Source organism: Thalassophryne amazonica, chromosome 12 (genome assembly GCF_902500255.1).
Source record: "Thalassophryne amazonica chromosome 12, fThaAma1.1, whole genome shotgun sequence".
NCBI classification, from domain to species: Eukaryota; Metazoa; Chordata; class Actinopteri; order Batrachoidiformes; family Batrachoididae; genus Thalassophryne; species Thalassophryne amazonica.
Window position 1 is genome coordinate 44942331 of NC_047114.1, and position 18186 is coordinate 44960516.

At 41.2% G+C, this 18186-nt stretch overlaps 1 protein-coding gene across 1 annotated transcript in view; it reads right to left on the reverse strand.

Moving 5' to 3' along the window:
• The window catches only part of LOC117521882 (kidney mitochondrial carrier protein 1-like), a 47275-nt gene that overhangs the window by 13709 nt on the left and 15380 nt on the right, over positions 1-18186 (reverse strand). The window contains exons 3-4 of the mRNA XM_034183228.1: positions 5537-5631; positions 5263-5348 (exon numbers count right to left, since the gene is read on the reverse strand). Of these exons, the coding sequence (XP_034039119.1) occupies positions 5263-5348; positions 5537-5631 (181 nt within the window). The remainder of the gene's footprint in view (positions 1-5262; positions 5349-5536; positions 5632-18186) is intronic.

Here is an 18186-nt window from a genome sequence, read left to right on the forward strand (position 1 = left end):
ACAGCACAAAGATATCCTCTACTCCACTGGGCGCAATGCCAAAGGACAAAATAGACAGCCTGTGGTTGTTCAAAGATTGAACAGGATGTCTTAATTTTTTTTTATATTATATTATATATATATATATATATATATATATATATATATATATATATATACACACATACATACATACATACATACACACACACAGTAGTGTTCAGAATAATAGTAGTGCTATGTGACTAAAAAGATGAATCCAGGTTTTAAGTATATTCCTTATTGTTACATGGGAAACAAGGTACCAGTAGATTCTCACAAATCCAACAAGACCAAGCATTCATGATATGCACACTCTTAAGACTATGAAACTGGGCTATTAGTAAAAAAAAAAGTAGAAGGGGGGGGGGTTCACAATAATAGTAGTGTGGCATTCAGTCAGTGAGTTCATCAATTTTGTGGAACAAACAGGTGTGAATCAGGTGTCCACTATTTAAGGATGAAGCCAGCACCTGTTGAACATGCTTTTCTCTTTGAAAGCCTGAGGAAAATCGGATGTTCAAGACATTGTTCAGAAGAACAGCTTAGTTTGATTAAAAAGTTGGGAAAACTTATACGTAGGTACAAAAAATTATAGGCTGTTCATCTACAATGATCTCCAATGCTTTAAAATGGACAAAAAAAAAAAAAAAAAAAAAAAAAAACAGACGCGTGGAAGAAAATGGAAAACAACCATCAAAATGGATAGAAGAATAACCAGAATGGCAAAGGCTCACCCACTGATCAGCTCCAGGATCATCAAAGACAGTCTGGAGTTACCTGTAAGTGCTGTGACAGTTAGAAGACGCCTGTGTGAAGATAATTTATTTGCAAGAATCCCCCGCAAAGTCCCTCTGTTAAATAAAAGATGTGCAGAAGAGGTTACAATTTGCCAAGAACACATCAACTGGCCTAAAGAGAAATGGAGGAATATTTTGTGGACTGATGAGAGTAAAACTGTTTCTTTTTGGGTCCAAGGGCCACATACAGTTTGTGAGACGACCCCCAAACCCTGAATTCAAGCCACAGTTCACAGTGAAGACAGTGAAGCATGGTGGTGCAAGAAGCATGGTGGTGCAAGCATCATGATATGGGCATGTTTCTCCTACTATGGTGTTGGGCCTATATATCGCATACCAGGTATCATGGATCAGTTTGGATATGTCAAAATACTTGAAGAAGTCATGTTGCCTTATGCTGAAGAGGACATGCCCCTGAAATGGGTGTTTCAACAAGACAATGACCCCAAGGACACTAGTAAACGAGCAAAATCTTGGTTCCAAACCAACAAAATTAATGCCTCGCAGATGTGAAGAAATCATGAAAAACTGTGGTTATACAACTAAATACTACTTTAGTGATTCACAGGATTGCTAAAAAAGCAGTTTGAACATAATAGTTTTGAGTTTGTAGCGTCAACAGCAGATGCTACTATTATTGTGAACACCCTTTTCTACTTTTTTTTTTTTTTACTAATAGCCCAATTTCATAGCCTTAAGAGTGTGCATATCATGAATGCTTGGTCTTGTTGGATTTGTGAGAATCTACTGGTACCTTGTTTCCCATGTAACAATAAGGAATATACTCAAAACCTGGATTAATCTTTTTAGTCACATAGCACTACTATTATTCTGAACACTACTACACACACACACACACACTCTGAGGCAAATAAGTATTTGATCCACTGTTGATTTTGCAAGTTTTCCCACCTACAAAGAATGGAGAGCTTTGTAATTTTTATCGTAGGTACACTTCAACTTGTGAGAGACAGAATCTAAGAAAAAAACAAAACAAACAATAAATCAGAAAACCACATTGTATGTATTTGATCACCTACCAACCAGCAAGAATTCTGACTCTCACAGACCTGTTAGTTTTTCTTTAAGAAGCCCTCCTATTCTGCACTCTTTACCTTCCTAATTGCACCTGTGTGAACTTGTTACCTGTATAAAAGACACCTGTTCACACACTCAATCAGACCAAGGAGCTGTCTAAGGACATCAGGGACAAAACTGTAGACGTGCACAAGGCTGGGATGGGCTACAGGACAATAGGCAAGCAGCTTGGTGAGAAGGCAACAACTGTTGGAGTAATATTAGAAAATAGAAGAAACACACAATGACTGTCAATCTTCCTCAGTCTGGGGCTCCATGCAAGATCTCACCTCATGGGGTAAGGATGATTCTGAGAAAGCACAGAACTACATGGGAGGACCTGGTCAATGACCTGAAGAGAGCCGGGACCACAGTCACAAAGATTACATTACAGAGCGCACAACGCTGTCATGGTTTAAAATCCTGCAGGGCAGCAAGGTCCCCCTGCTCAGGCCAGCACATGTCCAGGCACGTTTGAAGGTCACCAGTGACCATCTGGATGATCCAGAGGAGGCATGGGAGAAGGTCATGTGGTCAGATGAGACCAAAATAGAGCTTTTTTGGAATCAACTCCACTCTGTGTTTGGAGGACGAGAACAACCCCAAGAACACCATCCCAACCGTGAAGCATGGGGGTGGAAACATTTTTGGGAGTGCTTTTCTGCAAAGGGTCCGGGACAACTGCACCATATTGAAGGGAGGATGGATGGGGTCATGTGTCGCGAGATTTTGGCAAATAACCTCTTTCCCTCAGTAAGAGCATTGAAGATGGGTCGTGGCTGGGTCTTCCAGCACGACAATGACCCCAAACACAAAGCCAGGACAACTAAGGAGGGGCTCCGTAAGAAGCATTTCAAGGTCCTGGAGTGGCCTAGCCAGTCTCCAGACCAGAACTCAATAGAAAATCTTTGGACGGAGCTGAAACTCCAAACCTGAATGATCTGGAGAAGATCTGTATGGAGGAGTGGACTAAAATCCCTGCTGCAGTGTGAGAAAACTTGGTCAAGAACTACAGGAAACATCTGACCTCTGTAACTGCAAACAAAAGTTTCTGTACCAAATATTAAGGTCTGTTTTTCTAGTGGATCAAATACTTATTTCATGCAATAAAATGCAAATTAATTATTTAAAAAGCATACAATGTGACTTTGTTTTTTCTTCTTCTTCTTTTTGGAGTCTGTCTCTCACAGTTGAAGTATACCTACAATAAAAATTACAGACCTCGCCATTCTTTGTGGGTGGGAGAACTTACAAAATCGACAGTGGATCAAATACCTCACTCTATCTATCTATATATATTTAAATAATGGACAACACAACAGTAGTGCACTCTGAAAGAATAACATTTTCAGAACCACAACCAGAGTTCCTTCAATCAATCATATGAGTGAAATGTTGAAAATATATATTTAAAAGGTTTATCTCATAACCTAAATGAATACCTTTTCATTTTATCAATTAAAATTCAACAGTTTTGACAATCAGTCAAAACAGATAATCTGAAGTTTCAACACATTAAAACAATACTGGTTGGAAACCATTTTAAAGCACTAACATTTGTTGCAGCCCATCGTTTGTGTATAACCATTTAAAACAAGATCACTTTAGATCAGGTTAGAGATGTTTAGAACCAGTTCAAAATGAATGATTACCTGGTTTAAATGCTTTTCAAACCAGTATCTTGGTGTATGCTTCAGTGGTGGATCTAGGATCTGATCTTTTTTTGGGGGCTCTTCTAATAAGGAGGCAACATGCACACATTGGCAGCAAAAAATGTTTTGACCTCCCAACCCATTTATTCACTCAACACGTAGACAACACTTAATACAGTAATTGTAAAATATTTTATAGAAAACATTAAGCATAAATTCAATAATTTGCAAGTGTTGCAAATATACTGCACAAAAATATAAAACACTTCTTGCTTTTGCTCCCATTTTTCATGAGCTAAACTCAAAGCTCTAAAATATTTCCTACATAAACAAAAGACCCATTTCTCTCAAATATTGTTCAAAAATCTGTCTAATGCCCCTTTCACACTAGGCTTGCTTCAAGTTGCATATGCTGCTTATCTAATAATGCACGAATATCTGCGTCAGTTGCACGCGTGTGGGGAGTGCGCGCGGGGGGAAGCCTGAGGAGGTGAAAGCGCCGAGGAGCTCAGCTGCAGCCAGATTGTAAAATGAGTAGGCGTGCACTCTGATTTCTCTTCTAGTTTATATTTCTTTCTGTGACCGCTGCCGCCGGCGTTCAGGCACGAACAGTCTGTGAATATGTAAGTCCCTTCAGCTGCTCCCTTGTTTTGTACTCGGGGTCGCCACAGCAAATCCAAGGTGGATCTGCATGTTGAATCGGCACAAATTTTACGCCGGATGCCCTTCCTGACGCAACTCCACATTACATGGAGAAATGTGGTAGGGGTGAGATTCGAACCGCGAACCTTCCGCACTAAAACCAAGTGCATTAATCACATGTCCACCACCCCTACTGGATGTGGACATGTCATGTCTCTGGCAATCAGTCTGTGAGCAGGACTTATGGACTTTATTTAACACAATCATGAGAGAACTTGAGGAGGCGAACGCAATGAGCTACAGCCACATTTTTTTTCTTTTAATTATTCACATGTGCTCTTTGAGTGCTTTAGTTTTACTGCATTGTGTACATGGTATAAATAGTTCGACAACAATCCTGCGTGACTTATAGCTTGGCAGCAATGGAATCAAACTGGCATCGGGTAGCGTTATATTGTGTGGTTGTGGCATCCAGTCAGGTTAAGTACCGTTAAGTTGCCTCAACTTATGAGAAAACTATCCTTTCTGCGTCTTGTGCTGAACACAGAAAAAATTAAACATGTTGAACAGAATTAATTGTCTGTAGACCTCAGACAGGATTGTCTCGAGGCACAAATCTGGGGAGGGTACAAAAATATTTCTGCTGCTTTGAAGGTCCCAATGAGCACAGTGGCCTCCGTCATCAGTAAACTGAAAATGTTCAGATCCACCAGGACTCTTCCTCACAATGGCCGCCCATCTAAACTGAGCGATCGGGGGAGAAGGGCCTTAGACAGGGAGGTGACCAAGAACCTGATGGTCACTCTCTCAGAGCTCTAGCATTCTTCTTTGGAGAGAGGAGATCTTTCCAGAAGGACAACCTGTGTAGCAATCCACCAATCAGGCCTGTATGGTAGAGTGGCCAGACTGAAACCACTCCTTAGGAAAAAGGCACATGGCAGCCTGCCTGGAGTTTGCCAAAAGACACCTGAAGGACTCAGATAAATGAAAAACAAAATTCTCTGGTCTGATGAGTCAAAGAATGAACTCTTTGGTTCAGTGTTTGTGCCACAGTGATTGTGCCACGAGCTTACCTTCAGCACATCAGTGGGGTTGGCAATGGAGGAGGAAATGACACCAGCGAGAATACCACACATCACATTAGTCAGCATCGTCTCATCTGAAAGAGGAGAAACACCAGAACTGTAGAGCAGTATTTCATTCCATGATCCAGATTAAGACAATCACAGCCCACAAAAATGAGCCCTCATCCTGAACAAAGTTAGGAGGAATGATAAAACAGGCCAAGCAAATGTGCTGACCTTCAACAGGGTCAGGAGGAAGTGAAAACACGAAAATGAGACTCACCTTCAGGTCTGTCAACTAGCAGCCTCTTAAAGCTTTGGTATGTGCCAATTTTTATTGTGCCATAGGATGCCTGGCGCAGCATAGCTGGAGCAATTCTGGAGAGAAACAAAATTTAAAAAAATCAGCGACATAAGTAACACCAACATAACATACAACCATAACAGCCTGTAGCATGTTTGGTTATCTATATAAGAGCCACGTCGTCGAGGCATAATGAGTGACCTGCTACTGTACACGCCCACTACTGACCAACATACTTTTCATTGTTGGTCCTTCAATAGGAGTATTCACTGCATTCATGCTTTTTTTTCGTACATGCATTGATTTTACGTTGAATGTTCCTCCAAGGTCCTTTTCCCTGTGCTGTGGTCGGTCGTGATGCACGCACACAGTGATCACCTTCTGCAGCAATGCAACACTGTCCAACCATGGTGCCACAAGGAAGAGCCAAGTTTTCTTACACTGAAGAGCGTTCTTCAGGGTTTGACACTTGTAACTGCTCTGTCACTGCCTGTTTTCCATCAACCACTGCACATCTGTAGCCGTTTACAGCTCCATCAATCTTCTGTGATTTATTAAGACTTCATTTTGTACGTTCAAGTGAACGTGCAAAATGAAGGCAAAGGGTGAAGTGGTAGGGTGCATGGAGAGTATTGGGACTGGGCCTTACTGGAGCTTTCCTCTTCTGCTTACACTGGTTAGTGCTAACATCTTAAATGGGGCTTACATATTCCTTCTGGTCACACATTTACGCATCAGGGGACTGAAGCAGTTGGCAAGTAAAAGCACCATATTTTTATGTTCTGCCACTACAAACATAAGATACAGGACATTGTTTTGTCATGCTGGTGTCTGTCTGTGTGAGAACATGTTCTTTTTGTGAAAATAAGTCTGGAAAACATCTCCTACGATCATCTCAAACTTTCTTCAATCTTTAAAGAAATAATGTTAATAAAACACAAAATTTAGACCTACACACACATATGTGTATACATTATATAAGTCAGCAATTTGTTATTGGTGGCCTTATTATTAAGGGAGGGGGGTAACCTGCTGTAACACAATACTGAGTAAGGAGCGCCACAAACTGGAACCTGTTTTTCAAAGGGTGAGATTTGGAATATTACAACCCTGGCAAAAATTATGGAATCACCGGCCTCGGAGGATGTTCATTCAGTTGTTAAATTTGTAGAAAAAAAGCAGATCACAGACATGACACAAAACTAAAGTCATTTCAATGGCAACTTTCTGGCTTTAGAAACACTATAAGAAATCAGGAAAAAAAAATGTGGCAGTCAGTAACGGTTACTTTTTTTAGACCAATTAATCATTCTGAGGAAAAAATCATGGAATCATGAGAAACAAAAGAATGCTCCAACACATCACTAGTATTTTGTTGCACCACCTCTGGCTTTTATAACAGCTTGCAGTCTCTGAGGCATGGACTTAATGAGTGACAAACAGTACTCTTCATCAATCTGGCTCCAACTTTCTCTGATTGCTGTTGCCAGATCAGCTTTGCAGGTCGGAGTCTTGTCATGGACCATTTTCTTCAACTTCCACCAAAGATTTTCAATTGGATTAAGATCCGGACTATTTGCAGGCCATGACAATGACCCTATGTGTCTTTTTGCAAGGAATGTTTTCACAGTTTTTGCTCTATGGCAAGATGCATTATGATCTTGAAAAATGATTTCATCATCCCCAAACATCCTTTCAATTGATGGGATAAGAAAAGTGTCCAAAATATCAACGTAAACTTGTGCATTTATTGATGATGTAATGACAGCCATCTCCCCAGTGCCTTTACCCTGACATGCAGCCCCATATCATCAATGACTCAGGCAGTCATCTTATAAATCTCATTGGAACGGCACCAAACAAAAGTTCCAGCATCATCACCTTGCCCAATGCAGATTCGAGATTCATCACTGAATATGACTTTCATCCAGTCATCCACAGTCCACGACTGCTTTTCCTTAGGCCATTGTAACCTTGTTTTTTTATGTTTAGGTGTTAATGATGGCTTTCGTTTAGCTTTTCTGTATGTAAATCCCATTTCCTTTAGGCGATTTCTTACAGTTCGGTCACAGACGTTGACTCCAGTTTCTTCCCATTCGTTCCTCATTTGTTTTGTTGTGCATTTTCGATTTTTGAGACATATTGCTTTAAGTTTTCTGTCTTGACGCTTTGATGTCTTCCTTGGTCTACCAGTATGTTTGCCTTTAACAACCTTCCCATGTTTGTATTTGGTCCAGAGTTTAGACACAGCTGACTGTGAACAGCCAACATCTTTTGCAACATTGCGTGATGATTTACCCTCTTTTAAGAGTTTGATAAACCTCTCCTTTGTTTTGATTTAGATTTCTCTTGATTTTAGAGATATTGCGTAAATGCAAAAAAGCAGTCCTATATATTTGTTTAATATGCGCTTTGAATGACATATCCTGATCAAAAATGACTCCAAGATTTCTCACAGTATTACTAGAGGTCAGGGTAATGCCATCCAGAGTAAGGATCTGGTTAGACACCATGTTTCTAAGATTTGTGGGGCCAAGTACAATAACTTCAGTTTTATCTGAGTTTAAAAGCAGGAAATTAGAGGTCATCCATGTCTTTATGTCTGTAAGACAATCCTGCAGTTTAGCTAATTGGTGTGTGTCCTCTGGCTTCATGGATAGATAAAGCTGGGTATCATCTGCGTAACAATGAAAATTTAAGCAATGTCGTCTAATAATACTGCCTAAGGGAAGCATGTATAAAGTGAATAAAATTGGTCCTAGCACAGAACCTTGAGGAACTCCATAATTAACTTTAGTCTGTGAAGAAGATTCCCCATTTATATACATGAACAAATTGTAATCTATTAGACAAATATGATTCAAACCACCGCAGCGCAGTGCCTTTAATACCTATGGCATGCTCTAATCTCTGTAATAAAATTTTATGGTCAACAGTATCAAAAGCAGCACTGAGGTCTAACAGAACAAGCACAGAGATGAGTCCACTGTCCGAGGCCATAAGAAGATAATTTGTAACCTTCACTAATGCTGTTTCTGTACTATGATGAATTCTAAAACCTGACTGAAACTCTTCAAATAGACCATTCCTCTGCAGATGATCAGTTAGCTGTTTTACAACTACCCTTTCAAGAATTTTTGAGAGAAAAGAAAGGTTGGAGATTGGCCTATAATTAGCTAAGATAGCTGGGTCAAGTGATGGCTTTTTAAGTAATGGTTTAATTACTGCCACCTTAAAAGCCTGTGGTACATAGCCAACTAACAAAGATAGATTGATCATATTTAAGATCAAAGCATTAAATAATGGTAGGGCTTCCTTGAGCAGCCTGGTAGGAATGGGGTCTAATAAACATGTTGATGGTTTGGATGAAGTAACTAATGAAAATAACTCAGACAGAACAATCGGAGAGAAAGAGTCTAACCAAATACCGGCATCACTGAAAGCAGCCAAAGATAACGATACGTCTTTGGGATGGTTATGATTAATTTTTTTCTCTAATAGTTAAAATTTTGTTAGCAAAGAAAGTCATGAAGTCATTACTAGTTAAAGTTAATGGAATACTCAGCTCAATAGAGCTCTGACTCTTTGTCAGCCTGGCTACAGTGCTGAAAAGAAACCTGGGGTTGTTCTTATTTTCTTCAATTAGTGATGAGTAGAAAGATGTCCTAGCTTTACGGAGGGCTTTTTTATAGAGCAACAGACTCTTTTTCCAGGCTAAGTGAAGATCTTCTAATTAGTGAGACGCCATTTCCTCTCCAACTTACGGGTATCTGCTTTAAGCTACGAGTTTGTGAGTTATACCACGGAGTCAGGCACTTCTGATTAAAGCTCTCTTTTTTAGAGGAGCTACAGCATCCAAAGTTGTCTTCAATGAGGATGTAAAACTATTGGCGAGATACTCTATCTCACTTACAGAGTTAGGTAGCTACTCTGCACTGTGTTGGTATATGGCATTAGAGACATAAAGAAGGAATCATATCCTTAAACCCTAGTTACAGCGCTTTCTGAAAGACTTCTAGTGTAATGAACTTATTCCCCACTGCTGGGTAGTCCATCAGAGTAAATGTAAATGTTATTAAGAAATGATCAGACAGAAGGGAGTTTGAGGGAATACTGTTTAAGTCCTTCTATTTCCATACCATAAGTCAGAACAAGATCTCAGATATGATTAAAGTGGTGGGTGGACTCATTTACTTTTTGAGCACAAGCCAATAGAGTCTAATAATAGATTAAATGCAGTGTTGAGGCTGTCATTCTCAGCATCTGTGTGGATGTTAAAATCGCCCACTATAATTATCTTATCTGAGCTAAGCACTAAGTCAGACAAAAGGTCTGAAATTCACAGAGAAACTCACAGTAACGACCAGGTGGACGATAGATAATAAAGATAACAAATAAAACTGTTTTTTGGGACTTCCAATTTGGATGGACAAGACTAAGAGTCAAGCTTTCAAATGAATTAAAGCTCTGTCTGGGTTTTTGATTAATTAATAAGCTGGAATGGAAGATTGCTGCTAATCCTCCGCCCCGGCCCGTGCTACGAGCATTCTGACAGTTTAGTGTGACTCGGGGTGTGTGACTCATTTAAACTAACATATTCATCCTGCTGTAACCAGGTTTCTGTAAGGCAGAATAAATCAATATGTTGATCAATTATTACATCATTACTAACAGGGACTTAGAAGAGAGAGACCTAATGTTTAATAGACCCATTAACTGTTTTAGTCTGTGGTGCAGTTGAAGGTGCTATATTATTTTTCTTTTGAATTTTTATGCTTAAATAGATTTTTGCTGGTTATTGGTTAGTCTGGGAGCAGGCACCGTCTCTACGGGGATGGTAATGAGGGGATGGCAGGGGGAGAGAAGCTGCAGAGAGGTGTGTAAGACTACAACTCTGCTTCCTGGTCCCAACCCTGGATAGTCATGGTTGGAGGATTTAAGAAAATTGGCCAGATTTCTAGAAATGAGCGAGCTGCTCCATCCAAAGTGGGATGGATGCCGTCTCTCCTAACAAGACCAGGTTTTCCCCAGAAGCTTTGCCAATTATCTATGAAGCCCACCTCATTTTTTGGACACCACTCAGACAGCCAGCAATTCAAGGAGAACATGCGGCTAAACATGTCACTCCCGGTCTGATTGGGGAGGGGCCCAGAGAAAACTACAGAGTCCGACATTGTTTTTGCAAAGTTACACACCGATTTAATGTTAATTTTAGTAACCTCCGATTGGCGTAACCGGGTGTCATTACTGCCGACGTGAATTACAATCTTACCAAATTTACGCTTAGCCTTAGCCAGCAGTTTCAAATTTCCTTCAATGTCGCCTGCTCTGGCCCCCGGAAGACAATTGACTATGGTTGCTGGTGTCGCTAATTCACATTTCGCAAAACAGAGTTGCCAATAACCGAGTTTGATCCTCGGCGGGTGTGTCGTCGAGTGGGGAAAAACGGTTAAGTTAGAGATGTGAATGGGTTGGCGGTGTACACGGGGCTTCTGTTTAGGGCTACGCTTCCTCCTCACAGTCACCCAGTCAGCCTGCTTTCCCGGCTGCTCGGGATCTGCCAGGGGGTAACTAACGGCGGCTAAGCTACATTGGTCTGCACCAACTACAGGGGCCTGGCTAACTGTAGAATTTTCCACGGTGCGGAGCCGAGTCTCCAATTCGCCCAGCCTGGCCTCCAAAGCTACGAATAAGCTGCACTTATTACAAGTACTGTTACTGCTAAAGGAGGCCGAGGAATAACTAAACATTTCACACCCAGAGCAAAGTGCGGGAGAGACAGGAGAAGCCGCCATGCTAAATCGGCTAAGAGCTAGTAGCTACGCTAAGCTAGCGGATTCCTAAAAACACGCAAAGTGAATAAGTTTCTTAAAGCCAGAAAGTTGCCATCTGAAATTACTTTAGTTTTGTGTCATGTCTGTGATCTGCTTTTTTTCTACAAAATTAAACAACTGAATGAACATCCTCCGAGGCCGGTGATTCCATAATTATTGCCAGGGGTTGTAGAATACCACAGAAGGGTCATTATGGCACCATTTATAGCCCATAATGACTGGAAAACAAGAAAAATTTGACATCATGTGTAAAAGTGGCTATAACTCCTGCCACAGAGACTTCTGGGCAATGGCAAAACACCAGTTTGCTTACAGAGCAAACAGATCAACCAAGGATGCCATAGCCATTGACCTACACACCATGCTGAGCCACTTGGAACACTGGGAGAGCAACGTCAGGATGCTCTTCAGCGACTACTCAGCCTCTCAAATCATCCCAGACATCTTGATGGCAAGTGTCTGACCTGGGACTTCGCCCACTCACCCGCTCCTGGATTAAGGACCTTCTCACCAACCAGCCCCAGACAGTGAAACTCAGACCCCGTCTCTCCTCCACCCAGACACCCCACAACCGTGCGTGATGAAGCCCCTACTCTACAACCGCTACACCTCTGACTGCAGACCTGACCACACCAGCAACACCACAGTGAAGGTTGCAGGTGACACAACAGCGGTGGGGCTGATCTCAGACAAGTTGGCCTACAGGGATGAGGTCCTGAAATTAACCACTAGACCATCACCTTGGGGTTAGGTGAGGCAAGGTCCTTAATCCCCTATTGCTCCCGGTGTGTAGTGAGCGTCTTGTATGGCAACACCCTGACATCGGGGTGAATGTGAGTTATAATTGTAAAGTGCTCTGAGCGTCTGATGCAGATGGAAGAGCGCTATATAAATGCAGTCCATTTACCATTTGCAGAGTGCTCAGGAAGAACAATGTCACTGAGAAGCTGCTGGTGATCTACCGCTCCTCCACTGAGTGCATCTCCCGCTGCACCGAGGCTGACCGGAGAAGGCTCCACAGACTGGTTTAAGATGTAAGTGCGTAAGATCATCAGCTGCCCCCTCCCTTCCCTGAAAGACATTTACACCTCCCATCTCATTTCCCAACTGTTTGACCTGTTGCCCTCTGGCATCAGAACCAAGACTAACAGACTCAGAGCCAACTTCCCACTACACTAAATGCACACATGCCCCCACCTCTCATACACCAAAGCCTCCCCACTCCCATGCATTGCTCATACACATGCAGACTCACTCACCCCCCCCCCCCCCACCACCCACCACCATACAAGACAACGTGCAATAACAGCAATAAGTTCATGTGCAATAGAGGTCACTGACAATTCCACACTTTCATACCTCCACTGTTACTATAAGCACGTGTGAATTTGTTTTATTACAAACTGTGCTTATTACAACATCTTGTTGCATGTTGCTTGCTATGCAAACGCTACAATTTCCTACAGTTACACCATTTTTTGTTTTATCTTTTCCCAGCACCTTGAAGCAGCCCTTCAAATTTTGTTCTACTTGCATTAATTTGTTCCTGTACAGTGACAATGATGATGATGGCACCATGGCATTGTTGTTAGCACTGTTGCCTAACAAAAAGAAGATTGTGGGATCACTTCCCACCCAGTCCTTTCTGTGTGGAGTTTGCATGTTCTCCCTGTGTTTGCGTGGGTTCCCTCCAGCGGCTCCAGCTTCCTCCCACTTACAAAGACAAGTAGGTTATATGAATTGGAAACTTTAATTTGCCCGTGTGTGTAACCGAGATTGTCTGTCTCCATGTCGCCCTGTGACAGACTTGCATCCTGTTCAGGATAGAGTCCCTTTATTCACAGGGTAGCGACATGAGAGGGGGAAAAAAACAAAACAAAACACAGTCACGTGACTCATGCTGCCATCTTGGGGCCAAAATAGCATTCACTGTTAATCTATCTGCATGCAAACCCAGCTATTTTATTATTTATTGGCTGAAAATGCCAGGTTGTTTGTCTGGAGAGATCTGAAAATGGCTGTGCACCGACACTCCCCATCCAACCTGACGAAGTTTGAGAGGTGCTGCATAGAGGAATAGGGAAAAACTGCCCCAAGATAGGTGCACCAAGCTTCTGGCATAATTTAAGAACACCTGGATATCCTTGAATGATGCCACTGGTGCCATCAACAAAGTATTGAGCAAATGGTGTAACTACTTATGTAGGTGATTTGTTATTTTAGTTAAAAAAACAAAACAAAAAAAAACCCACCTTTTTCTATGTTGTCATTATTGGGTGTTGAGTAGAATTTTTTTGGGTGGGGAAATAATAATTTACTCCATTTTGGAATCAGGTTGTAACATAAAATGTGGAAAAAGCATTGTGAATACTTTCTGGATGCACTGTAAGTTGACCACACGTGTGAATGTGCTTGTCTGTATGTGGCCCGGTGACAGACTGACATCTTGTTCAGGTGCACCCTGCCTCACGTTCTATGACAACTCCAGGCCGTCATGATTCTTAATTGGAAAAAGCGGGTGTAGAAAATGAATGAATTGCCTACTTCTTCTATGCTGCACTTTCTGCTTCTGTATGAGGTGCTGCCCCCAGTGGCAAATAAAGGCAGCGACAATCAGTTGCAGGACAATAGTAAAAACATGAAGAATGTCCCTAGTGTTTAATGAAATATGCATTTGAGAGTAAGCAATATCACTTTTGGGTTATGCTAATTTATCATGAAAATGCATGTCGACATTAAAGAAAGAACTGTATTGGACTGCACTGTACAACACAGATTCGTTCCATACTAAAAAGTATTGTTCCTGAATTGTATCGTAGCCCATGTATTGTTTTTATAAATAAAAAGGCACACCCTTAGGGTGGCAAAGGGGTGAAAAAAATGCCAGAAACTTCCTACAAACTGTGTCATAGATAAACAAACCTTTGTTTTTGTCGTAAGCAGACATGCATACAAACATTTCTACTAAAATTAAAAAAAAAAAAAAAAAAAAAAAAAAAGACTGTGTGAACTTTAATTGGTTCTTCATCTGATTTAACGCTGCCTATACAGGCATTTTAGTTTGCCATTTCCACATCCATTTTCCATACCTGTTTACTCCAATTAAGGGTCACAGAGGAGCTGGAGCCTATACCAGCAGTCAGTGGGCAAGAGGCTAGTTCATATTTGCTCAATAAATTTGAATGTTATACATCAAATATACTTACCCCAGTAATAGCAGTACTGGCTCTGGATGTGTTCCATGGGCTCAAATGGAGTAATGTGACTTCAATCATCCTATTGTAGTGTGCAGGACTCTAGAAATGATCTGTGCATGTGACTGAGGACACACGAGGACACAGACCTGTTTTTTTTAGCATAGCTTTTGCTGATGTAAGGTTTGCACACTGCACACAATCTCAGCATATGGAATGCTGTATGCTCACTAATCCAAATATGGAACTGCATTAATACGGTGGCACGTTTATGAAAGGTTAGTGTGAGAGACTTTGGCAAGCATAATGTTCTGAAGTACTTCCTCTCTCTGCAGGCTTCAAGGAATTGTAATACCCATGTCTGACTTGTTTCATTTCATAACAGCTGCTGTTTACAGACTTGCTGTACTGTTGATCAGTAGCTGGCTTCAAGACTTTGTGAAATCTGTGAGCATAATGCAATGTTCTGAACCTACATCTAGAACTACGAGTTCAACTGCACCCTGTGGAAACACCTTGAAGGAATGCTAAGAAGAGGTTTATGTACACACATGACTGATTCACTCACTGTATCATTTACAGAACACAATGTTAAGTCTTTAGTTTATAAATAATCTACAAGTGGGGTCTTAACAGCACAAAGATATCCTCTACTCCACTGGGCGCAATGCCAAAGGACAAAATAGACAGCCTGTGGTTGTTCAAAGATTGAACAGGATGTCTTAATTTTTTTTATATTATATTATTATATATTATATATATAATATATATAGATATATACACAACATACATACATACATACATACACACACACAGTAGTGTTCAGAATAATAGTAGTGCTATGTGACTAAAAAGATGAATCCAGGTTTTAAGTATATTCCTTATTGTTACATGGGAAACAAGGTACCAGTAGATTCTCACAAATCCAACAAGACCAAGCATTCATGATATGCACACTCTTAAGACTATGAAACTGGGCTATTAGTAAAAAAAAAAGTAGAGGGGGGGGGGGGTTCACAATAATAGTAGTGTGGCATTCAGTCAGTGAGTTCATCAATTTTGTGGAACAAACAGGTGTGAATCAGGTGTCCACTATTTAAGGATGAAGCCAGCACCTGTTGAACATGCTTTTCTCTTTGAAAGCCTGAGGAAAATCGGATGTTCAAGACATTGTTCAGAAGAACAGCTTAGTTTGATTAAAAAGTTGGGAAAACTTATACGTAGGTGCAAAAAATTATAGGCTGTTCATCTACAATGATCTCCAATGCTTTAAAATGGACAAAAAAAAAAAAAAAAAAAAGACGCGTGGAAGAAAATGGAAAACAACCATCAAAATGGATAGAAGAATAACCAGAATGGCAAAGGCTCACCCACTGATCAGCTCCAGGATCATCAAAGACAGTCTGGAGTTACCTGTAAGTGCTGTGACAGTTAGAAGACGCCTGTGTGAAGATAATTTATTTGCAAGAATCCCCCGCAAAGTCCCTCTGTTAAATAAAAGATGTGCAGAAGAGGTTACAATTTGCCAAAGAACACATCAACTGGCCTAAAGAGAAATGGAGGAATATTTTGTGGACTGATGAGAGTAAAACTGTTCTTTTTGGGTCCAAGGGCCACATACAGTTTGTGAGACGACCCCCAAACCCTGAATTCAAGCCACAGTTCACAGTGAAGACAGTGAAGCATGGTGGTGCAAGAAGCATGGTGGTGCAAGCATCATGATATGGGCATGTTTCTCCTACTATGGTGTTGGGCCTATATATCGCATACCAGGTATCATGGATCAGTTTGGATATGTCAAAATACTTGAAGAAGTCATGTTGCCTTATGCTGAAGAGGACATGCCCCTGAAATGGGTGTTTCAACAAGACAATGACCCCAAGGACACTAGTAAACGAGCAAAATCTTGGTTCCAAACCAACAAAATTAATGCCTCGCAGATGTGAAGAAATCATGAAAAACTGTGGTTATACAACTAAATACTACTTTAGTGATTCACAGGATTGCTAAAAAAGCAGTTTGAACATAATAGTTTTGAGTTTGTAGCGTCAACAGCAGATGCTACTATTATTGTGAACACCCCTTTTCTACTTTTTTTTTTTTACTAATAGCCCAATTTCATAGCCTTAAGAGTGTGCATATCATGAATGCTTGGTCTTGTTGGATTTGTGAGAATCTACTGGTACCTTGTTTCCCATGTAACAATAAGGAATATACTCAAAACCTGGATTAATCTTTTTAGTCACATAGCACTACTATTATTCTGAACACTACTACACACACACACACACACACACTGAGGCAAATAAGTATTTGATCCACTGTTGATTTTGCAAGTTTTCCCACCTACAAAGAATGGAGAGCTTTGTAATTTTTATCGTAGGTACACTTCAACTTGTGAGAGACAGAATCTAAGAAAAAAACAAAACAAACAATAAATCAGAAAACCACATTGTATGTATTTGATCACCTACCAACCAGCAAGAATTCTGACTCTCACAGACCTGTTAGTTTTCTTTAAGAAGCCCTCCTATTCTGCACTCTTTACCTTCCTAATTGCACCTGTGTGAACTTGTTACCTGTATAAAAGACACCTGTTCACACACTCAATCAGACCAAGGAGCTGTCTAAGGACATCAGGGACAAAACTGTAGACGTGCACAAGGCTGGGATGGGCTACAGGACAATAGGCAAGCAGCTTGGTGAGAAGGCAACAACTGTTGGAGTAATTATTAGAAAATAGAAGAAACACACAATGACTGTCAATCTTCCTCAGTCTGGGGCTCCATGCAAGATCTCACCTCATGGGGTAAGGATGATTCTGAGAAAGCACAGAACTACATGGGAGGACCTGGTCAATGACCTGAAGAGAGCCGGGACCACAGTCACAAAGATTACATTACAGAGCGCACAACGCTGTCATGGTTTAAAATCCTGCAGGGCAGCAAGGTCCCCCTGCTCAGGCCAGCACATGTCCAGGCACGTTTGAAGGTCACCAGTGACCATCTGGATGATCCAGAGGAGGCATGGGAGAAGGTCATGTGGTCAGATGAGACCAAAATAGAGCTTTTTTGGAATCAACTCCACTCTGTGTTTGGAGGACGAGAACAACCCCAAGAACACCATCCCAACCGTGAAGCATGGGGGTGGAAACATTTTTGGGAGTGCTTTTCTGCAAAGGGTCCGGGACAACTGCACCATATTGAAGGGAGGATGGATGGGGTCATGTGTCGCGAGAATTTTGGCAAATAACCTCGTTCCCTCAGTAAGAGCATTGAAGATGGGTCGTGGGCTGGGTCTTCCAGCACGACAATGACCCCAAACACAAAGCCAGGACAACTAAGGAGGGCTTCCGTAAGAAGCATTTCAAGGTCCTGAGTGGCCTAGCCAGTCTCCAGACCAAACTCAATAGAAAAATCTTTGGACGGAGCTGAAACTCCAAACCTGAATGATCTGGAGAAGATCTGTATGGAGGAGTGGACTAAAATCCCTGCTGCAGTGTGAGAAAACTTGGTCAAGAACTACAGGAACATCTGACCTCTGTAACTGCAAACAAAAGTTCTGTACCAAATATTAAGGTCTGTTTTCTAGTGGATCAAAT